The following is a 25,258-nucleotide window of genomic DNA, read 5'->3' on the forward strand; positions in this document are numbered from 1 at the left end:
CTTCAGCTAAAAATATTGTTCTGTCAGTAACCAGTAACAATGGGTTTGAAAATGGTTTCAAAATCTATAGTGCTAGCAGGTGCACCAAGTGATTTGTGTTCTACAAAGGGATGGTTAATAGTTGAATGTGTTGCATGTTATTGCATGTTACTACAGTTCATTTATAGACTGGGTGTACCTTGATGTCCATCCAAGACACCTGGCGACAGCTTTGTTTATCCACCATATTGAGTAGTTTAATATGTGACAGGCAGCTGTTGATAGCTATTACAATCCCATATCTTATAGAATGGAAACATGGGGGTAGGCTGGTTTGATGTCCACTTACCTCTTGTACCTTATATGCATTGTATAGGCAGCATTTACAGGTCTTTGTTAAGGTCCATTAAGTCTCACTTACCTAAAATAGGTGCAAACCACTGTAACCAATAACACAAGTTTCCTTTTATGTTCTCCCAAGTCAGCTGTTATCCTACAGGCTTATATTTTTATGGCAACAAGCTTGTTAATTACAGACTTAAACAGGTCACACTTTTTAATTACTTTTTTTCACATATGGAGAATTGAGTTTGCTGAAGTTAATAAAGGATACAGGTCTGATTTTAACTTAAATTAATAATGTTTAAAGTAGCATTTGTTACACCAGATTTAAGTGGATTTGTCCATTTTATCTGTCTCTGGAATCCAAGCTTTGGAAGCTTTGGAATCCAACTGCAGTTGTGGTTATTGTACAACTCTGTGAAGCTTTCAAGGGGTGTTGGGAGTGGTATAACCCTGTTATTTCAGTAAGCAATTGCTCTAACAACCATTCTTCTCTCAGTTTTCACTGTAGCAAATTACACTTTCATTTTACTTCAGGTTGTTGATTAAATGACTAAAATAATTCTTTTCTATGACACACTTCATATTAAATTGTGCACTTTGTCAAGCCAGTTGGTTCCACCATTAGCAGGCATGACATTATTGTTTCAGTTCTTCCACCTGCAACCAGAGTCCATTTTCTGCTCGTAGGATCAGCTCAGGTTTTCTGCGTACTGTCTTGGTTTCATCCAACCTCATGTAAAAGTTATAAAGGGTTAAAGCCAATACAATCTTCATCTCAGCCATAGCAAAATTCTGTCCAATACAATTCCTGCATAACAAGGTAGAGAAATGTAATTATGTGTCAAACAGAACTGTAAAATAAAAAAATCAGCATATTAAAATACTTTTTTACCCTCTAAAACCTTATCCGTTCTGCTGAAAGCAGATTTCCTAAAACAGTGAGGGCCATGGTGCAAAAAGTCAATAAAACATTGTATTACAGGGGTTACAAGGAGAAAAAGATGGGTATGGCTGGGTGCGGACTTGGATTCTAAATAGGCCCTGGAATTGTAAGAACACAGAGGCACACACAGCCTCACCAGCCCAATAACTAGTGACTGTCTATGGCATCTTACAGCAGCCCCTCCGGCATTTGTCAGAACCCACAGATTGCACATGTGTTTACATGTAGTTTGCAAATGTTCTGGTTGGGGTTGGAAGATGGAAAATGCAGCTGTTACCAAAAAGAGTACCAATCAATCTGAATGGTCAGGAATGCCCCTTGCATTCCCCATGATACCGACCCAGCACAATAGCGAATAATGCACAAATAGTTTTACTGCTGCACTTGTAGAACTATAGCAAAGTGCACAGTGCACAAACAGTGCACAAACACAGTTGCCATGTTTTTTTTACCAACAATGTCACCAGGGGAGTTGCACCTGATAGAATTGCGCCCAATGTGCAAAATATGCTCATACTTCAATGCAAATTGTACACACCTGCGCAGAAAATTTTCCAGTAGTCTGAGATTTAGGTATGTTGCCTATTGACCAAGGTCACTTGGAAACCCTGAAGCTACCACCTAGTTCAAAGGTGCTGGCAGTTCCAGTGTTCCCCTAGGGAGGAAGGTGAAAGGCAACATCTAAAATAACACATGTTTATTCAAGTATCTTTAAAGAATGGATTTTTTTGTGCAGTGTCTACTTACCTGGGTCCAGCTGAGAATGGTACAAATGCATGGGAAGACCTTTCCTGGAGCTTCTCTGGATCAAAGCGATATGGGTCATAAACCTTAAGCAATAAAAGGTCATGTGTTAAGATTATGCTACAAACACAATTTGGCTGATGGGCTTTGAAAACAGAAACAGTGGCAATCATGTAACTTGTACCTGTGGGTTAGGCCAGACATCAGGGTTGTGGTGGGTTCCATAAATACTGATCAAGCAGCTGTTTCCTTAAATGAGAAGCGAAACCATATATTAGAACTCATAGTTCCCTTTAGGCAAGATAGTGACACTAATGGAGTGTATACTTAGACGCCAGAAAAACCAAAATCTAATGCTGAGTTCTGATTCCACTTGCCTTGTACCAAAACCCGCTTTAGGAGCTTTGGTGATCTTGTATACACTTAAATCTCAGCATAAATTGCTCACCTATATCAAACGCTTGTTGTAGCGTCGGGTGCTGACTGCTAACCCCACTGCCAAGGATCAATTATAACTGTAAAATCCAACACGCTGCAGTACTCTGAATCTTGTGAAAAAGTGTTAACTGTCTTGGCACAATAATAAGTTAAAGGTAACATTGGTGGCAAAACAATCCTTTTGTGTTTATTTAATGTATAAATTATTTTTTTTTAGTAGATTTAAGTAAGGAGATCAAAATTACAGAAAGACCCCTTCTCCAGAAAACCTTAGGTTCTGAGCATTCTGCATAACAATATACATTTACCGGTACTTTATCTTTAACCTTTTGCCTGCCAAGCAAGCAGCTCCTACATGCTGGCAAGTAAAGGCTCTAACTAACATAATATATCTGATATAGGTATGGGACCAGTTATTCAGAATGCTTGGGACCTGGGATTTTCCAGATAAGGGGTCTTTCCGTAATTTGGATCTCCATACCATAAGTCTGCTGAAAAATCATTTAAGCATTACTTAAATCAATAGGATTGTTTAGACAAACAGAGAGAACTGAGAAAATACAAAGTAACAAAAAAGAAATTCACAAATGTGACTAATGACGGGATTTAGGAAGATGGGAGGAGATCAGATACTCAAGAAATGTGTCCCAGATATGTACTGATGAACTAATGGTGGTAACAAAAATAGCAAAGTATGTACCCAGTGTAGTTATCCATAACCACCAATTGTCAGATAGCATTTACTAGTCACCTGTTTAAAAGCAAACATCTAATTTGTTGCTAGTTTAGTGTTAAAAAAAGAACAGATTAATTACTATTTACTAATATTAAGTAGATGTCACAGACAGCATATAATAGTGGGTGAAATCCAAAAATATAATTTATATATATTAATATTGTACCTTTAGGGATGACTTTGCCATCAGGTAATTTGATGTCCTCTGTACAGCGCCTGGATACCGCCGTTACAGGAGGGTGAAGCCGTAGACTCTCCTTGATGCACATTGTAGTGAATGGCAACTGAGACAATTCATCCCTGAAAGAAAGAAATATAATTTCAGCAATGTCTTCACAATGACTAATGGGCATATTTATAAAAATGTGAATTTGGAGTTTAATACATAAAAACTTTCTATTCATTTCTATGGCATTTTCAGAAGCAAATTTATGAAATAGTGAGTTCTAGCTTTCACCCACTGATAAATATGCTTCTAAAAATCCCATAGGAATGTATAGAACGTGGGTGAGTTTTTATGTATCAAACTCTAAACTCATATTTTGATAAATCTGCCCCCAAAACTCAAAAATTAATTAGCATTATGTAAACTAAAGCACTTTACTCTCTGGTTTGAGGCACCTTCATGGTAGTACAGGAATGTGACCTGTTGCCTGGAATGCTTGGGTGTCTTGCTATAAAGAAAAGCACCATTAAGTCCATCTGTGCACAAAATGCATGAGGTTTTCTGTACACCTCATATCTTTGTAATTAAGTAATGCTTTTCATTTACTTGAAAAAACCTACTCATGTATCTATGAGTTGCTACAATTCCTGGTACTAAAAATATTTAAACACAAAAATGTAAGTATCTTTAAAAGGCAACTATGAGTCAGTATTAATTTACACATGGATTTCTGTGAGTTAGGAAAGTGTATCAAAGTAATTAATATATTATGTACTATTGCCTTGCACTTTTAAAAGTTATGTGTTTGCTTCAAATCCTACTATACTTTATATAAACTAAGCTGTTGTGTAGCCATGTGGGCAGCGATTAAAACTAAAAAAAAGGAGACAAGGCACAGGTTACATAGCAGAAATGAACAGAACTTCCCATTGTATTTTATTGAGTTTATCTGCCTATGTAACCTGTGCTTTTTCTCCTTTTTCCAGCTTGAATGGCTGCCCCCATTTATAATAACTATAGTAGTCTTTCTATAACAAACACACAACTTTTACAAGTGCAGGGCAACAGTACATTATATTTTATTTACTTTAAAGCCGATTTAGTAGGATTGTTTGCCACCAATACGGATTCACACCGCTTAGTTATCATCAAGTACAAGGTGCTGTTTTATTATTGCAGAGAAAAAGAAATAATTTATAGAAATAAGAATCGGCTGGCCTTCTTGTAATTTGAAACTTTCTGGATAACAGGTTTCCAGGTAATAGAGCCTATAGCTTTATTGTCTTATGATTACAGAATAAAACCATATCAGTGAAAGGCTATATTTTTTATGTTATTGCATGTATTCTACTAAGCAGAAAACCATACAAGTGGTCCCCTGTAAGTACAACCCTATGGGGTATGGCATTACTGTATTTTTAAGCAATATCACACATGAAAATGTTTATGTGCATAATCATAATCACAAATGTATCTCTTCTATGTATAAGTTAATTATAAAGGACACATATATAAATTTGGCACACCTACAAATAAAATGTAACTTTTATTATGGGCTTTAATTAAAATGAGTTTAAAAAATAGAAAAGCAAGAGAAAGAAAAAATTAAAAGAGAATACTCTATGCCTAAATTATCAGATACACTGACTTTCACGTAGATGAAATCTCATAGATTGTTGTTCTCATAGATCGGCATGTGGGGGGTTCTGTAAGAAACATCGTAGTAAAAGACGTTTAGGTGGGGGAAACTAAGGCGCGGTAATTTCAAATATTGCTTAACCCGGTAAAAGGTTTTATACCAAGAAATTGCTTTTGACAATATTGCTTTTGACAATGCCGTTTGAAATCATAGCCTCCTGTGAAAAAAGTCCGTCAAGTCTAGAGAAGAGGTACGCCTCTGAATAGGTGAATTCGAACTTTAAAGGTAGAGTAACAGCTACGGGAAAAGTATAGGAGTTTTGAGACCGATTGTTGATATATACATGGTTCCGGCATTTTGGTATAACTGGATTGCTCACCTAATTAGATTGATTCGATCATACAGTGGTAAACTTCTCCTGATTATGAAGGGTTAACAGTGGAGATTTAGCAGAGGGGAGTTGACGTATGGCAATGCACACTGACTACGGTAGGACACTGACTCTGCCGCGGCGTTGCAAAAAGGTCATTTCACAGCGGATAGTACTTGCGTAATATGTGTGTAGGCTTGATAAAGGGCTGGTTTAAGCCCGAAACGTTGCTGTGTGCACTTGAGTAAAGTCACTTTTTTCAACAACATTTCCGGAGTGCTGCTGTTTTTTCATTTTATCCTGCGTAATATGTGTGTACACCGTTATTGATTGAAGCCAGGACATCAGAATATGTGTTTACACCGTTACTGATTGAAGCCGGGATATTGCTAATTAACCACTCTATAACCCACACTTACCAATGTCGTGATACAGTCAAACAGCGTCCCTTAACTATAATCGGTATCCCTGTCCCCTATTGTGTCCCTTAATTTTAGGGACGGGCGCCTATGGTTAACAAGTTAATAATACATGGTAAAAGTGCGGCTTTTGATATGAACGCACTGATGTGTCATACTTATATCTAAAGGGGCTAAAATTCTAGTATATGGCACACAAAAGAAAAACCAAACACCAAGGGTTACTGAGATTTTATTGACACGGTAAATAAAAAATCACACACCAAGGGGCACATTTACTAAGACACGAATCTGAACCGAATTGGAAAAATTCCGATTTGAAAACGAACATTTTGCGACTTTTTCGTATTTTTTGCGTTTTTTTCGGCATCTTTACGACTTTTTCGTTACCAATGCGATTTGCGCGAAAAAACGCGAGTTTTTCGTAGCCATTCCGAAAGTTGCGCAAAATCTGCCGATTTTTTCGTAGCGTTAAAACTTGCGCAAAAAGTTGCGCCTTTTTCGTAGCGTTAAAACTTAAAAGGTGCGACGTTTCGCGCAAGTTTTAACGCTATGAAAAATCGCCAGATTTTGCGCAACTTTCGGAATGGCTACGAAAAACTCGCGTTTTTTCGCACAAATCGTATTAGTAACGAAAAAGTCGCGACATTTTTCCGAAAAAATCGCAAAATACCGATCATTACGAAAAAAACGCAATCGGACGCATTCGGCCCGTTCGTGGCTTAGTAAATGTGCCCCCAAGAGTTGATAAGACTTTATTAACACGGCAAACAAAAATTGAATATAAAGGAATCCTAAGACGCTAATGATAAGACTCTTAGAAAATAAAAAGGACTGAATAAACTTACCTTGTAGTCAGGATTCAGTGAAAGGTGCGATCAGGCCTTTCCTTGGATACAATTGTTACGATAATGTAACAAGGGAGAGGAGTTTCACTTGGTATATTCAGTGAACCTATATGCAGTCGCTACACTTGATAATTAAACGACACATTGTATCAAGAAAAGTCTGAACAACAATCTATGAGATTTCACCTACGTGAAAGTCAGTGTATCTGATAATTTAGGCATAGAGTATTCTCTTTTAATTTTTTCTTTCTCTTGCTTTTCTATTTTTTAAACTCATTTTAATTAAAGCCCATAATAAAAGTTACATTTTATTTGTAGGTGTGCCAAATTTACATATGTGTCCTTTATAATTAACTTATATTTCTACTACACATTGAGCACCCTATCATCAAAGTTGTTGTGCGAGGTTTTCTCTATTGTATCTCTTCTATGTATGTCAAGAACATGCCACTCTCAGACGTGTATGACATGGGGATGGGGCAACAAGGGGTTACACTCAGTCACCTTTCACACAGGTTAGACTAACATCAAGCACCCCCAAACACACCACCGCCCCAAATAACTATTCGCTGCCACCATCTATCATTAACAGGCGATAGAAACCTAATGCACAAATATATCACACAAGCTTTCTTACTGTAGTTCGGGTTAGTTTCCACTAATTCCACAAAATACACTAGCAGCCAAACGGTTAATTTACAAACACACTCTCCTGCTAGCAGTTAATTAGTATTTACACAGAACTTGCCCCTCCTACTGAATACACATACAGCCAAGCAGTTAATAAATTCACATGTAAACAAGGTACGTGGGGATCTTTATAGAGCCAAAGGACAGAACTGTTATATTTAATATTACAAAGGTAACATCTCTATAGTAGTAATAATCCAGTCCTTTAAGATTGTTACAGGGAGTGACCATACTGGACACCTCTGTTAAAAGTGTCTGCACCACGCACATGCTCAATACGCTCTGAGCAGATGTTGAGAAGCTAAGCTTCTAAGATGGTAAGCTACTGGGGGCACCTTTGGGGCACAGATCTTCATTGCTAAAGGTCTGTGGTTGGGAAGAAGCCCAAAACATAATTTACATTATTAGCCTACATATTATTTAAGCTTTAGTTCTCCTTTAACTAATTTAGGAGAAATGCTACTTCTGTATAGTAGCTGCCAGAAGTCATAGTGGCTCAGTAGGTAGAACATCTTCTTTGCAGAGCTTGGGTTATAAGTTCCAGCATGGGCACTATCAAGGATTCTGTATGTTCTATGGTCACTGGTTAGTGTAGTTACAATAACTGAAACAGGTGTTGCACTTGTTACTACATTGGTTACATCATTCATTGCTCAGAAAAACAGGTGCTTAATGTGGGATGTTTTTATATTGTCTTGTTTATCTCTGCAAACTTCCTGTTTTCCTGATGCTCTTTATATCATCTATGTTTTAGGTAAATATTTTTCAGCATTCAAGTCATCTGCCATAAAAACCATCAAATAAAGGAGGCCATACACTGGCTAATACTATCAGGTATCCAACCAATCAGCATACGGACTTAACATATGGATGTTGCATGAGTGATGATACACTTGTTTGGCTACCTTCATATTGTTCCTTCTTGTTTCTTGTTATTGTTCTTCTGTTCCTATTCATTTGGGCTGATAGCCCAGTCAATAGGAACAGAAGGAAGCAAAGAGAAGTTGTAGCACTTGCCGACATGGTGCATCACAGATACATTTTTTTATACATGTCTGATCATCTGTCATGTCAAGATGGTCAGGCAGTATGGTTTATATCAGCCAAATAGCTTGAGCAAACCTGGGCATATATGGGAAGTTTCCAATCCAAGTTTTCCTTCTACTGGTCTGTAGGTACATTTAGTGGATATTACCATGAATTTTATAACAGAAATTTACAAAGAAGCACTACTTTAAGTACAAAGAAGTATCAAGAAGATATCAAGAGCTACATTAAGCTTCTGGTCCATATGCTATTTGGATGAGGGTTCTGCAAACTACAGCTGTAAGATGCTACAATAAGTTTAATGTTACAAAGAGGATCCTCTGATGGCAGTCTTTCACCCAAGTGATTTCATTGTCGCATAAACCAAAGGCACAAATGGTTAATGTCCCACCAGATCTTTTCAGGTAACATAGAAACATTCCAGATTCTCAGCAAGATGAAACACATTATGTTAACAACACAATATGAAGATTGAGTTCCCTTCAAACAGTCACATTAGACTTATAATTGACATGTTTATCTTGTGAGGCACCTACCACTCCAGATGCTTTGTGTCTTTCCCTTCCAGTAACTCTGTAATCTCCTTTCTGCATTTCTCTTGATATTCAGGGTGACAAGCCAAATTGTATAGAATCCATGATAAGCCACTTGCTGTGGTGTCATGACCTAGAGATAAGAGTATGGTCAGTACAGCTTTAATGTACAGTACAGAATTAGCTAGAACATTTTAATGTATTAACATTTGCGTTGAGTTATTGATCTTATTCTACAAATCCAGTCCACCCATCCATAGAGAATATGCAAACCTTACACTGAAACACAGTTTTTGTCTAAAGAGCTGCTATTAATCATTTGTGTACTTACTTGTGGCTTTACTTGTGAATTAGTTTTATTTTCGGAAATGAAACATTAGCCAGCATTGCACACAATGGCTTGTTTTCTATTGTGCCGGGCACAAATGTACTACTCACATATGGGGTAATGATTTGTGCAGTCTGTAATCTGCACCTTGATTGGAATAAATATCTGGCACAAGGTGCAGAGCACGGTGTTGGGTACAAGGCTCTGCTGCACCTTGTGCCATAATAAGCTTTCTATCTTGAACATATAAGGAAATGTAATTTTATAAAACAAAGCTAGTTCGTCCAGTAATATTAGTATCATTTTTTTATATATTAAAAGCAGGTTACACAGCCCTTTTCAATAATAAAACCGTCCCTGCAAAGTCTGTAATCCTACCTTCAAACATAAATGTGTCTACTTCGGCCCTCATATCTTCATCAGACAGCTGATTTCCATCTTCATCCTGTGCCCCAACAAATGAAAATGATAAAACTTCACTGGGTACAAAAAAAAAAAATCACTCCCTTTTCATCCTCCAATTCAGTACAATTTCCAAACCTCCACAAATGAGTGTTAGCCAATGCTGTCTGAGTGACTACCATCAATTTACACACTGGTTTCCCTGTCAGTGGTTATTTAGCCAACCCATATTTAATCTTTTCCTCCAGACATACTTGCCCATTCAGATGCACGCACATCAACACATACCCTTAAAGACAAACTGACACATCTGTATCTTCACCGAGACACAGAAGAAAAACTTCACAACCTTACATAAACTGCTGATACTTGTCTGTATCTCACCAACTGGATGGATATCATATGAGTGACCATACATGACCATACATGACATGGCCAATTCCATTTGATTGGGCCGAGAGCTGGAACATTTGGCTCTTCACTTTCTCATTTGCTTATGCACCATGCATAACAGATACAGATATGGAACACTGGCATATTAAATTATGTCCATTTGAACCAACCTATATTTATCTCATAGTGAGATCAGGATTGTCACCCTAGCATACCAATCACAACCCTATTTAAACACCCTGGTTCACAGACTGACCCATGCATAATCACGATAATCACTTAAACACCCTTACATTTATAATTCATTTAATGGAGGGACAACCTTTACTATGTGGTGTCTGGGTGATTTAATATAGCTCATTTGCTGATAACTGAACCAGCAGGGACAGCCAAGCACTTTGACATTGTTGAGTATACTTCTAGTTATCAACTTTTATTACTTAGCTATAATTTCTTTTGAACACTCTTTTAGTCTTCATTTTTACAACTACCTTTAAATTTACAACCTGAGTAATAATTCCTTAAATGGTTTTTTTTTATCCAGAAAAAAACTATTTTCAGTATAGCATTATTCAGTAACACAACAGAATTGGACAGGGGTCTGAATTACTTTCTGTAAGCCTTAATAATTAATGACTATCAATGCTACTAAAGCCTTTTGGTTTTAGCAAAACTATATTTATATTATTAATACTACAGGAAAGATTGTGGTCAGGAAATGAAATATTTGTGATGGATATGATTTGTCTAACCTTTGACAGCAATAGAATATCAATGAAATCTTTGGTTTTGCCTTGCTTTGACTTAATCCATTCCTCTATCCCTTTCTCTTGCAAGGCCTTCTTTCTCTGCTGTACCACTCCGGCAGTAAATTCATGTACTGTTTTGCATGCCTGGTGAAATTTCCTTCCATTGGAGGAGAGGTTGTAGATAAAGTCAAAATGATGGGGCAAGTAGTGCTCACGTTTCACCACTAGGGAGCTCAGTTCATAAATAGCAGCAATATAATCACTTGGCTTCCTACAATAAAAAAAAAAGATTTTTTAGGTATTAACACAAAATATACTGTAAATAGTAGATGCAACGTTTTTTCACCTGTTATTTCAATGTCCATTATCAAAGGCAACTTGCCCCCCCCATAATTTTTCCCTTAAGCAGGGTCAGGGTAAGGGCCCCAATTCCCCATAATACTGTTTCAACATCTGGGGGATAACAACAGTTGCTGATAATATATATATTTGTACGTTTAATTGATTGACTATCACTTCCCATGAAGTTTGGATCGGTTATTCCTTCCATTGGCATCTCCCATTCATTTGATGTTTCAGTTTGCCAGTCCAGATTCTAATATACCTTAAAATCTCTCTATAGAATACCAATTCAGCATTTATTAATGCAATGAAATAAAAATGAAAGTAACTGGCCAGCCTTTAGCATTAATAGATGAAAAGCTCCCTGTTTTTTGCACTCTGCACCACTTGTTGTGCCCTGAGGCACAGCGATTGCTTCTAGAATGAAGAGCAAAGAGGGTGGGTGGCAAATGGGCCACAATGCCCTCTATTATTCATCACATAGGTGCACAGACTAGGAGGTGCCAGGGGCCCCAAGGTTAGGTACAGAGGTCTCCTGCGCCTGTGCCATATTCTTCTACTTTCTGCAGCTGTCTTACAATATTTAAAAAAAAAAATCAGGGGTAAGGAATAAGCCTTACTCTTGGCAGTCACTGTCATAGCTAAAAGTACATTTAAGAAGTGTATCCAAGGTCATCAGGCTGACATGTTCAAACATATCGAGAGACACAGGGCCCACTGCTGCCAATCTCCGCCACTTTGCCTGTAAGAACAAAATGGACACAATACAAAAAACAATGCACGTTAGGAAAAATACTAAGATTTTTTATATCTTGAAATAAAAAAAATCGTATCTTATTGTATAATGTCCGAAAAGTACAATTTTTTCATATCTGAACGATCAGAAAAACCTTTCTGACTTTGATCCTTCTGTGCATGATTTTGGAAGCCTCCCATAGGACTCAATGGCATTCTGCAGCTCCAACCTGGCCCAAGGAAAGTCACGATATGAAGCTTGAATGAATCCGAAACTTTTGTACTCGGTGCGACAATACAATTTTGTCACGCTTTTTTCTCAAAGTACGAAAAAGTCGCAGAAAATATGCAAAAGTTGACTTGGCTGACAAGTCAATGTAGATTTGGGCAAAATACATGAGGTTTTACATTTTCTTTTAGGAGAGAATCGACTGTACTTGATATCCCAAAATAACTCTCAGTGATGGATTACATTTTATTAAAGGAATGAACAGCCTGCTGCCCATTAATAGCCATCTACCTGTCACTGCACATACAAGGGGATATTTTCAAAAATGCATGCAAGTGATTTCAGGTGGAAATCCTCCTTGTATGTACAGTGACAAACAGATGCTATTGATAAATCAGTATGGGGTGGTAATGCCCAGTGGAGGAAACCCCCTAGTGAGAGTTTAGGCTTCAGCTGCAGTTTGGTTATAATTGGTAACATTTATTTTAGTGTTTGAAGGTGTATTATATAGGTGACACAGGTGTAAACTTTCTATGCCTTCTACCTTAAAGAGAACCCTTAAAGATGACACACTCTAGGTAGTAGTTAAATTATGGTAAAATAAACCCTCCTAATTTAAACATCACAATCAAATTATCCTGTGGGTTAGGCTTTGTACAAACAGATCAGAAGCTGGTCTCGGTAAAGCACAGTGGAGCAATGCAGCTAGTTGCCTTTAAGCCAAAGAGTGGACTTTTGGCAAAATTTTTAAAGCTGACCACAATGCTATTGGTCAAAAAAAAAATTCAGGAAATGAACACAATCCCAAAAGGGAACTTACAAGCATAATATCTGTGCTTTGATTAAAAATCTTCACATAGTTCTTAAGGATGTCAAAGTGAAAAGCAGGTGTCAGAAGACGCCGTTGACGCCCCCATTTCTCCCCACGGCTAAGCAACAGCCCATCCCCTAAAAATAAATGTAATTCAATTTAATGGTCATAATATGCCACACAAAATAGAAAGGAGGCAAAGTAGAAGCAAAAAAGTTACAACCAACTGCAATATCATTGCAACAGGATCAGTTTTAGTGATTCAGTATTTAGGACACCAGTATAGGTAACTATGACAGCTATTCCTTTAATAATAATTATATTTACAAGTAAAAGTTGCTTAGAAATTTTATTTCATTAGGCAAAACTTTCTTTTTGGGTTTATATCCCATTTAAGACAGTACCAGAAGGGAATATTAAAAAGCCTATGATGTTAGAGTTGTGGCAAACTGGAGATGAGAAATAATGTCACCCTGAACACAAGCAAAATAATGCTTATTAATGCTCATTCAACAAGCACTTAAATCCAGGGCATATTCATATTCACACTGCCACAGGGCTGGTGCTAAGTACTGGGCCACATTGACCCCCCCCTTCCCCTGACTCACTAACATGAGTGTTTAATTTTGTTGAAGGACTCACCTAGCCAGGGTCTGAGGAAACCATAGAACAGTTCATCTTTAGGAGCAATGGCAGCTATAAAGCAAACAAGATATAAAATGTTCTTAGTGTAGGGCTATTATTAACATGTATTTATAAAGTACCAACATATTCCTCAGCACTGTACAATAAGTGGGTGTATACATTGAACATACAGAATTATATACAAAGCAACCTATAACTAATACAATAGGTAAAGAGGGTTGGTATGTTTAATATCATTCATATAAAGAGAAGGTAGTAGGATTGTGTTCTATAAACCAATGATGTGTGTGTGTTTATCACATTCCTATAAAAATATTAAATTAGTAATCTGTCCTGTTATGCACAGGTCAGTTCTTTCTATAAATTATCTGTAAGCTAATGTATAGATGGGCTAAAAGGAAAATGGTATTGCCTCAAAAAACAGAAAAATGGTGAATAAACTTAACCTGATAAACTGCAGAACAAAGAGTACCTTATATGGGAAACATCTCTCTTCTAAATGAATGTGAAGAACCCTCCAAAGTAACTGGGGTTGAACTTGATAGAATTTGTTTTTTTTCAGCTCAACTTTACTAAGTAAGTATGACTACTTTACATTTGAACGTGAGGGCAACATAACCACTGTTATACTGACAAAATGAGATAACATGTTTTCATATGATACATTTGCTATACTCCACCAAATTTTGGATAAAATAGTTTAGTCAGTAATATTTTCTCTGCTTTTGGACAATCCTTAAAAAATCAGGTAATTACATTTAAAAAAAATGTTTTTTGTAGTATTAACATATATAGAGTCTAGACAATAAGATGCAATAAGAGCAGCAAGCTTTTGGCATAAGCAGACTATGCTTTCTAGGCCCAGATATCCATGTGCACCCCTAGGGGCAAATTTATCAAAATGTGAGATTAGAGCTCACCATAGAAAAATTCACCCACTCTCTATCTATTCCTATAGGATTTTTAGAAGCGTATTTACCAATGGTTTAAAGTTAGAGTTAACCATTTGATAAATATGCTTCGAAAAACCCCTTAGCTAGTATCTCATGAAACTCAAATTATTATATAAAATCCCTGGGCTTACTAGATAACCAAATCTTTTATATTCGAATATTCACATTCTTCTACAATGGACAAACTGGATCTTTATTTCTCTGTTTAATAGAAATCACAACCCAGTCACTCAGGGTTTTGTTACATATAAACTCAGAATGATGTTTCTAAAGAGCTGCCTGTCATCAGTTTTTAAGGGTCACAGTTTTTCGGAATTCTTTGTAAAGGTCTAGTAACTAAAAGCAAAGAATCAACAGGAAACATATACCTGTGTACTGTTTGAAAGTAAATATCTGTTCTGATCTGTTATTGGTTATCAGGCCCAATGAGAACTTTGACACTACAATATGTAGGTTTATTGTTACTTTTCCCCTTATAAAAGATGAGTGCACTGTAAAATATTAATAGTAGGGGTAGCATTTTTACAGCATTCATAATCATTTACTTAAATCAAATACAGATCTGTTCAGGATCAAAGTACAAGAACCAGTATGAAAGAATGTAGTGCTATATAGGCGTGAGATTTAGCTGAGCAATGTGCCTGTTCTCAAGAAACAGGAAGGAATTAGCCCTACACCCTATTGCTGTTTGGTTCATATTGCAAAATGCACGCTGTATGTGTGTATTCTCTTAAAGCATTTTAAGCAGACAAGGAACTTTTATCCAATGTGTAGCTTGAAATATAACATATGAAGCTAGAACGTCTTTTACCAGTTTAGAATTTTACATATTGATTTACCTAACAGCTTTTATGTTAGAGAAAAAAAACCATAAGGAACAGGAAAATATAATAACTACCTGGCAGAATGGCACACTGCACAAGCAAGGTTATAAATCACTAGAAAATGTTTGGTTTCCATTCATGGGAATAAAAGTCTCTTTCTAATTCCATTATCACTTCCCAGAAATTAGACAAGGTTGGGGCAGGGTTTAAGGTTAATGACATATACATATATTTTTACCCATCTACTTTTTTATCTTTTTTTCTGCAGAGAACACTGAAGCTGTATTTGCATGCCGTGTTGTGTTTTGGAAGTCACCCTGCAATATAGACTATGTAACACTACATTCTTGCATACTGGTTCAGAATAGAGAAAACCTATATAAATGTTGAAAAAAGAAAAGTCGCTGTAGACAGCCACTTCCCTTTCAGTAGGATTAGAAATGCTCACAACTTCTGCATTCTTAAAATAGAACTTAGTAGTGCAGTTTTGACAGTTTATCCTAAGAGACCTGCATCAACCAAACACTACATGGGCCATTGCTATTAGAGGAAAGAGATGTTGTTATGCCAGTATTTCATATTTTTAAATGGCATCTGTGTGGTTATAGGGCTGCTGCAATACTTTCCATATAGAACTGTTACCCACCACACAATCTGCTCTGCTAGCATAATCTTAAGCAGTATACATGTTCTTGTCCTATTTATTGCTGTATGTAGTCAGCACTACTCTACTATCATCCCCACTGTGGACAGCACAGCAAACATGCTCAAAGCTGCAGAAGGCAAGGAAATTGCAGGACAGCTATGAAAGTCTACCTGACACCTGCAGTATTGGCTTAATGCTACTTGGGTGGAAAAGTCGCACGATGGGATAACAAAGACTAAACCACCAAGAGCAGGCATAGATGTTGGTCTTCACCAAGCTGTCCACCATCAACAGTCCTTCTTCAGTATTCCTGATCTGGAATGTGGGGAAGTAAGTAAGTAAGGTCAGAAAGTGGGCACCCATTAGTATGTAGATATGGCCGGTACACTCTGAGAACCAAATCAAGTAGCCTGCAATAATCCTATTTTTAAATTAGAAATAATGGTTAAAACAAAAGCCTCTATGGTGTTGTTAGCATTGAAGGGACTTTAAACTGTAGGGACCCATATGGTTATTATGCCCCTATGGCTTTTGGAGGGGTGGATCTTCCTCTTTGGCTGCATCTGTTGATGCATCTGTTGACTGCATCTGGAAGTTCCACTGAGCCTGGGATCAAAAGGGCCCCAGTAAGCCATCAACCCTAGAGACTACATCCAACTCTAGTGAAGTCGGGGAACAGGGGCCCTGTGAATGAGGATTAGCAAGAATAGGATAACATCTGTCATAGCACTTTCTAGAAAAGTGAGAAAGTTAGTCTAGGTAGAAAGAGCAGTTTCTGGAACCAACCAGGTAAGCTGGAAGAAGTCTTCTCTACAGGCACTGTTGCCTTAATGTAGGACACAGGTCTGCTGTTTGGGATCCTTAACCGCTGAGGTATACATCCTAAGGATACAAGATACTTATCCAGACTACTCTCGATAGTGATGCCCTGCTGTTTGGCTGTCTTTACCCTGCCCACCTCTGTCGAGGTGGTATAAAATGGTGGACACCATAGGGTTGATTCACTAAAGGTCGATAAAACGTGTGTTATTTATAGCGTGCGTTAAAAATTTATCGCGTCTAATTTTTTGCGTCTTAAAGCACGATTCACTAAAAGCATACTTGCGTTAATCTTGAATGTTAGAGTCCTATGTACCCCATGCTCTGAAGCCTATCTAGCTGGTCTGGTCTGTAAATACAGCCAAATAGGGGTTAAAGTTCTGTTATATTTATTTAACTGAATTACAAGGTCTAATCTGTTATGTATATAGTGGCAACATATTTTTCACAGTACTGTACATTACAGAAATTACACACTATTTCCTGCCCCAATGGAGCTTACAATCTATCTTAGGTTACTACCACATTTACAAACCAAGGGCCAATGTTATCAGGAGCCAATTAATCTGCCTGTATGTTTTTGGAGCGTCAGAAAGGAAACCATGCAGACAATGCAGACACTGTGAGAACATACAAAGTCCTTGCAGATACTGCCCAAGCCAGAATTGGGCTCAGCACTGGTAGCTTTTTATTCATGGAGCCTAAAGGAAAGTTAAATAATTCTCTCCATGAGTTTTTACTAGGTAATGCCATTTTCTATTTCAAAACAGGTCCAAGTTTCTAGCTACACCAATGCAGTCCAAAAATACCCATGTAGTGATCTGATCATGCAGTTTAATATGCTTGTCACTAAAATCTATTAAAATGGCATGAGCTATAAATCACATTTAAGCCTACATCAGGCCTGATACCCAGTTTGACTGCTGTGACCTCTTTACTGTACCTGAAGCTGCAACCATTGGCTTAATTGTGTCCGGGTGAACCATTGATACTAACGAGATAGGTCCCATCCATGTCAGAAAAGATTTGCGAAAATTAGAGATGGTATTACTCACTTCTGTAAGGCCCTCCTCTGTTGGCATGAACTGCAAACAATGACAGCAAAGCAATAAAAGCAAAGCACAGATCTGGGGATGCTAAATGAAAATAAAGGCAAAATCAAGCTTCAGTACAAAGCAGCAATATATTTCTAAGGTGAAATGGAACTTTGCATATTGCTTCGTCTTCTGAAGTGCTGAGCAATTTTGTAGGGCTCATCTTGTTTCTTATCTTATTACTCTGATTTAGAGCATAGGTCATAGGTGGAGCATAAAGCAGCAGCAAAGCAGTGTCATCTAATTTAATTTTGTAAGGCTATTCCATTAATTGTGGCTCCTCCATCATTATTCCGGCCGTACATAGTTATATAGTAAAGGTTAGAGCTCAGCAAAAGCATTGCAGCACTACACATAAAAATCTATCATACCCTGGTCCAATAAACAAACTCACGGTCCCCGTGGATAGAGCTGTCAGGTTAAACACCATTAGCATGATCATAAGCATAACTACATTCTTAATGGTTGTTAGTAAGGATTACATTACTTCATTATTTAGAAAGTACTTTAATTTCTTTGGGTTTTTTTTAAACAAATATACTCATGGAACCTTTGTTTTCAACCTGCATTAGATTGTCCACAGGTAAATGCTGAATAGTGGTGATAACTGCATCTATGTAAATTTGTAAGTTTATAATCATAAACGTGCTAAGGCTTCATGCTTACATCAATGTAAACCCCATATGGAGGTTCAAACTGTTACAGCAAGGTGCCAGACATTAAAAACATAACCAGAGGTAAATAGAACCATTAAGGGTTTACCTTAAAGTGGTATGGTTACTTAACAATATTACTTAACAATATTTACTCATAAACCTGTGACTTAAAACCACTGTTTTGTAAAAATGTGTGTATTGTACTTGCAAAGAGTAAAGTACAAGTAGGTGATGTGCAATAAGATTTAACTATTTTCATATAATTTCCATTACAGTATCAACACCTTTTCCTTTGTTCAGTTAGATAGAAACTTGTATATGCTGCATAAATAGGAAATTCTACCTCCCTTCCCCCAACAGCCTCATAATAAATGTCTTTAAAACTGTAAAGCCCCATGAGTGCTGTCATTACAGGAATACTGCCATGGGAAAACATGTTTTTTTTCCAAATGCATCAATTAATAGAGCTTCTTTAGCAGAATCTTGCATTGAAATCCATTTTTCTATATTTAATCCATTTTTCTATATTTAATTGAAATCCATTTTTCTATATTTAATTTTGAAATTTCTCATGGGGCTAGCCATAGTCTTCATTTCCCAGGGTGCCACAGCCATGTGACGTGGTCTCTAGTAAACGTCAGTCACACTTTACTGCTGAGCTGCAAGTTGTATTGATATCACTCCCCTCCCAGCAGCCGATTAGCAAAACAATGGGAAGGTAGCAAGATAGCAGCTCCCAGTAGATATCAGAATAGCACTCAATAGTAAGAAATCCAAGTCCACCTTGGGACTCCTCCAGTTACATGGGAGTAAGAGAAACAATAGGTTATCTGAAAGCAGTTTTAATGTGTAGCGCTGGCTCTTCCTGAAAGCTCAGACTCAGGCACAATGCACTGAGATGGCTGCCTACACACCAATATTACAACTAAAAAATACATTTGTTGGTTCAGGAACAACATTTTAAATGGTAGAGGGAATTATTTGCTATGTAAACAGTGTAATTTTGAAAAAAAAAGTAAACCATAAAAATCACAACAGAATCCCTTTAAGAAAATTGCTAACAACTGTAAAATGTCTGCAAAAATTTTAGTAATTAGTACCCAAGGTTTTAACACACGAGTGTAAGAGCTTACTTTCAGCCATTAATGTGGAATAATGATGTTAATAAAATACCACTTTTAAAAAACATTGCTCCAAATATATCTGCCTTTAGTACCTATTCCAGAAAGTGGTGCAACACACTTTTTTGGATTTAAGTTATGGATGCATCAACTCCTGGTTCAGGTTGTGATTTGGCTGAATCCCAGCCTTTTTGGCATAATTCTGATTTTAATTTAAGTGCGTGGCAAAATAGTATGTGAACTCTAAAAATCAGGTGACCATTGTTCTAACATGATCAATAAAGATTGCAACATTTTTAACATAATTTAAACATGATTTTTTTCCCTACTCCACCCCCCCCCTCCATTTCCCCCTTACAATAATTTGGATATGCAAATTAGGGTTCAAATTCAGTTTGGGATTTGGCCTAATCTTTTGTGAAAGAAGTAGGATTTGAATCTTAAAAAAAATAAGTTTGGTGCATCCCTGCTATAAGATCATTAAATTGCATAGCTCTAAGCTTATAGGCATAGTGGGATTCAAAGCCTAAGTTAGGCCCCAGACTTAAGCAAATTATGGCTACATGAGAGGTTAATGCTTATTAGCTGTTCTTGATACTCCTTGACCTAAAGCAGGGTGTAATATTGTATGTGATAAATAACTTTGCTTTTTGGGCATCTCTAACTTAAGTAATCATTAAACATGCTTACCAGTCCCAAATGTCCTAAAAGCCAGCTACGTCTTGGGGGTTCTGGAAAACAACGCAGCCGCCTGGCATTGATGATGTAAGCATAAATGTATATCGCCATCTTTAAAATGGTTCGAAACATAATAAGGCAGAACAGGAGAATAACAGCAGCAAAAATATAAACTCGGAAAGATGAGCGACTCATATTTAGGGAGTCCAGAAAATGGTCCAAAGACGGCAACATCCTAAAGTGAGAAAAGCAAAATAAAATACAAAACATTGTTAATTACTTGGTAATCAAAAGCAGATTACCAAGGGTAGGTAGATACTAATCCAGTAAAAATAGCCTCCTCTATGTTGCTGAGATGCAAGTCACTGCAGTAGGAATAAAGGTGCAGTTTTGCTCTGATTTCTGAAGGCTGTAGCCAAATAGTCGGCCCATCTGGGCCGGTACTGAATTATGCATAAAACCTGTTGTTTTGCCACTAAAGCTGCTTTATTGTATCTACTAACCACAGTTATCCCTCTACCCATAGGTATGACGAGTGCAGTATCAAGTTTGCAGTACCCAGCCCCTTCCCCAACCCACCCAAACAGAAACAATACCGGACAACAGATTGGGAAGAAAAGGCTACAGTGTTTATTAACATTACTTAAAACATCCTTAACATGTATACAGTCATGGCCCAAATTGTTGGCACCCCAGAAATTTTTCCAGAAAATCAAGTATTTCTCACAGTAAAGTATTGCAGTAACACATGTTTTGCTATACACATGTTTATTCCCTTTGTGTGTATTGGAACAGAACAAAAAAAAAAGGGAGGAAAAAAAGCAAATTGGACATAATGTCACACAAAACTCCAAAAATGGTCTGGAAAAAATTATTGGCACCCTTTCAAAATTGTGGATAAATAAGATTGTTTCAAACATGTGATGCTCCTTTAAACTCACCTGGGGCAAGTAACAGGTGTGGGCAATATAAAAATCACACCTGAAAGCAGATAAAAAGGAGAGAAGTTCACTAAGGGGCCCATTTACTTACTCAGGAACCGGCCGAATGCGTCCGATTGCGTTTTTTTCGTAATGATCGGTATTTGGCGATTTTTTTGGAAAATTGTCGCAACTTTTTTGTTACCAATACGATTTGCGCGAAAAAACGCGACTTTTTCGTAGCCGTTACGATGCGCTCGTATTTTGTTGCGACTTTTTCGTAGCCTTCGTGCCGAGTACGAAAGATTCGGATTCATTCAAGCTTCAGTATGGTGACTTTACTTGGGCCAGGTTGGAGCTGCAGGGTGCCATTGAGTCCTATGGGAGGCTTCCAAAATCATGCTAAGTCTGAAAGTTTCGCCCGCCGCTTACGAACGCTCAATACGAAAAAGTCGCAACAAGATACGAGCGCATCGCAATGGCTACGAAAAACTCGCATTCGGTCGAAAAAATCGCAAAAAATACGAAAAAGTCGCAAAATGTTCGTTTTCCAATCGGATTTTTCCAATTCGGATTCGAATTCGTGTCTTAGTAAATGTGCCCCTTAGTCTTTGCATTGTGTGCCTGTGTGTGCCACACTAAGCATGGACAACAGAAAGAGGAGAAGAGAACTGTCTGAGGACTTGAGAACCAAAATTGTGGAAAAATATCAACAATCTCAAGGTTACAAGTCCATCTCCAGAGATCTAGATTTGCCTTTGTCCACAGTGCGCAACATTATCAAGAAATTTGCAACCCATGGCACCGTAGCTAATCTTCCTGGGCGTGAATGGAAGAGATAAATTTATGAGGTTGCAACGCAGGATAGTCCGGATGGTGGATAAGCAGCCCCAAACAAGTTCCAAAGAAATTCAAGCTGTCCTGCAGGCTCAGGGAGCATCAGTGTCAGCGCAAACTATCCGTTGACATTTAAATTAAATGAAACGCTATGGCAGGAGACCCAGCAGGACCCCACTGCTGACACAGAGACATAAAAAAGCAAGACTACAGTTTGCCAAAATGTACTTGAGTAAGCCACAATCCTTCTGGGAAAACGCCTTGAGGACAGATGAGACCAAGATAGAGCTTTTTGGTAAAGCACATCATTCTACTGTTTACCAAAAACGGAATGAGGCCTACAAAGAAAAGAACACAGTACCTACAGTGAAATATGGTGGCGGTTCAATGATGTTTTGGGGTTGTTTTGCTGCCTCTGGCACTGAGTGCCTTGAATGTGTGCAAGGCATCATGAAATCTGAGGATTATCAAAGGATTTTGGGTCGCACTGTAGAGCCCAGTGTCAGAAAGCTGGGTTTGTGTCCGAGATCTTGGGTCTTCCAGCAGGACAATGACCCCAAACATACGTCAAAAAACACCCAGAAATGGATGGCAACAAAGCGCTGGAGAGTTCTGAAGTGGCCAGCAATGGGTCCAGATCTAAATCCCATTGAACATCTGTGAAGAGATCTTAAAATTGCAGTTGGGAAAAGGCGCCCTTCCAATAAGAGAGACCTGGAGCAGTTTGCAAAGGAAGAGTGGTCCAAAATTCCCGGTGAGAGGTGTAAGAAGCTTATTGATGGTTATAGGAAGAGACTGATTTCAGTTATTTTTTCCAAAGGGTGTGCAACCAAACATTGTTAAGAGTGCCAATAATTTTGTCCAGTCCATTTTTGGAGTTTTGTGACCAATTTGCTTTTTTCCTCCCTTTTTTGTTCTGTTCCAATACACACAAAGGGAATAAACATGAGTATAGCAAAACATGTGTTACTGCAATACTTGAAATACTTGATTTTCGGGAATTGCTGCCTACTGGCACCGTCATGCCCTGCCTCCCTAAGTTACATTCCAGTCCATTTGGTCTCATTATTTGTTGCTAGATAGACCCTTGTTTCTAATACAAATGCAACTCATAGCTGCCAATCAGAAAACTGTTTCCATAATTCTGTTCTAAATGTATTAAAGCTGATTGCTGAGTTATATTTATGGTGTAACCCAAGCAAGTCAATAAAAACATTTAACCAGCACTACAGATCAGTGCAAAAAGCAGCATTTTCACTCACTGGTTTTTATGCTGAAATTTTACATGGAAAATAAATATAAATATGCACAATTTACACAGCATTACCCGTGGTGTACCCATTGCAACTTTTATAAATTTACCCACAAAATGCTGAAAACATAGATTAACATGATATGACAACAATAGGTTATTATTAGCAGGGTTCATAGCAACTGTTAAGTGTTCCAGTGTGACAGTTTTCTGTATCAACTCCGCACACATGTTAACTAGGGCTCCCAGCACGGTTCAGCTGCAAGTGGATGATCAGAGTTGTAAGTATATGTATGTATAACATTTGTTACTTGCTATCAGTAAAAGAGGGTATACAGATCCCAATTCAACAGGTCAAATCAAGTCTTAGTATCAGATCCACTGACCAGAGAATTGCTGCTACCTCTACTACCATCCAATTCTTCTGAACTACAGAAATCCAAAAGTGCTATTCACTAATTCATACATAATATTTAGCAGTATAACTGGTTTCAAGTAAAATAAACCTTTTTCTGAATCAGTATTTATGCCAGTTACAAGGATGGAAGTTTCTTACCTAGCAATCAGGAGAGATCCAGCAGAAACAGTCTCTATTACAACAATATATAACCACCTCTGTGAATCTTGTTTGTTGACTTCCTACACTGCCTTCTGCTCTGGGCACGGCCTGCTTTCAGCCAATCTAAAAAGTGCAGATATGATTCTGAATTGGCTGGGATTTGCTGCCTCACAGTGGTGTGTATCTGAAATCATACCATATGGTACATGTGTGCGACCTTTTATCCAAATTGCATGGAACTTTACTTTGGATCACCATACTTTAAAGCTGGCCATACACGTTCAGATTTTATTTGTAGTCAGACAATGTTCTGGCTAGTAATTGATAGACAACAATCATATAAGTTATGTCCCAGAAATAGTAGTGACATATGGAAACTTTCATCCCGAGAACAACGTGTTTATACATGTTATATGAAAGAATGTGCAACAATTTATCATGTGCATGAAGCTTCAGTTTCTATTTTGAAAATCAAATTTTCCGGTTTTCTGTTGAGTTCCGAATATATAAATGCCTAATACAGAGCAGCACTTGCAATAGTATTGGCAACAGCATATCAGGAGAAGAAGAAGAAGAAGAGAAAGCGTTCTTGTTGGAGTAAGCAATGGCTTTTAAAGCGTGAAACTGTAACAAATGTACATAAAGTTCCTCTATCGTTTTTTGTTTGTTTTTTTTAAATTTAGGCTAACAGGGTTCTCCTCCTGGAGAACTGCTCTCTGCAAAGCTTTTGTAATAGTTCTCTGATTATAACTAGATTCTAGAAATTGTTAATTGAAGTGAGAGAGTATGTAGATCATGCCATGTACAGAACCGAGCCGCACTGTTTGCTTAAATAAAGTCTGCTCAGCTCTGCCACATCCTCATATGGCAATGGTAAAAACGTTCTTGAATTGAATACAGGTATGGGACCTGTTATCCAGAATGTTCAAGATCTGGGTTTTTCCAGATAAGGGGTCTTTCTGTAATTTAGATCTCCTACCTTAAGTCTTCTAAAAAATTATTTTAGCAGTAATTAAACCCAATAGGATTGTTTTGCCTCCAATAAGGATTAATTATATCTTAGTTGGGATCAAGTTCAAGGTACAGTGATATTATTACAGAAAAAAAGGAAACCATTTTTAAAAATGTGAATTATTTGATTAAAATGGAGTCTATGGGAGATGGCCTTTCTGTAATTCGGAACTTTGTGGATAATGGCCAGTGTTCATTACAATAAATACATTCATTCATGTAGTTGTTATTGAACTGCTTTGTTCAAAACAATAATAATAGAATACTGAAATAATATATGTGGAAGGATTCTTTAGCAGTTTGGATTTGAAAATTGAAGATAATTAGTAGAGAGCCTGAATACAAATGTAAGTAACA

The 25,258-nt window shown here is 37.5% G+C and overlaps 1 protein-coding gene across 4 annotated transcripts; it reads right to left on the minus strand.

Annotated features, from left to right (window-relative positions):
- Window positions 1–509: 509 nt before the first annotated feature.
- cyp4f22 (cytochrome P450 family 4 subfamily F member 22) lies at window positions 510–23,994 on the minus strand. Of its 4 annotated transcripts, none has more exons than XM_012956903.3 (13): window positions 23,888–23,994; window positions 20,335–20,557; window positions 16,125–16,269; window positions 13,529–13,582; window positions 12,896–13,023; window positions 11,732–11,853; window positions 10,773–11,040; window positions 9,604–9,670; window positions 8,901–9,030; window positions 3,352–3,485; window positions 2,196–2,260; window positions 2,015–2,097; window positions 510–1,132 (listed from the first exon to the last, which is right to left on the minus strand). In XM_012956903.3, the coding sequence occupies exons 2-13, from the start codon at window positions 20,554–20,556 to the stop codon at window positions 961–963; spliced, it is 1,590 nt and encodes a 529-aa protein (XP_012812357.1). In that variant the 5' UTR covers window position 20,557; window positions 23,888–23,994; the 3' UTR covers window positions 510–960.
- Between the last annotated feature and the right edge of the window lie 1,264 nt (window positions 23,995–25,258).

The sequence above is a fragment of the Xenopus tropicalis genome, chromosome 2, assembly GCF_000004195.4.
Source record: "Xenopus tropicalis strain Nigerian chromosome 2, UCB_Xtro_10.0, whole genome shotgun sequence".
NCBI classification, from domain to species: domain Eukaryota; kingdom Metazoa; phylum Chordata; class Amphibia; order Anura; family Pipidae; genus Xenopus; species Xenopus tropicalis.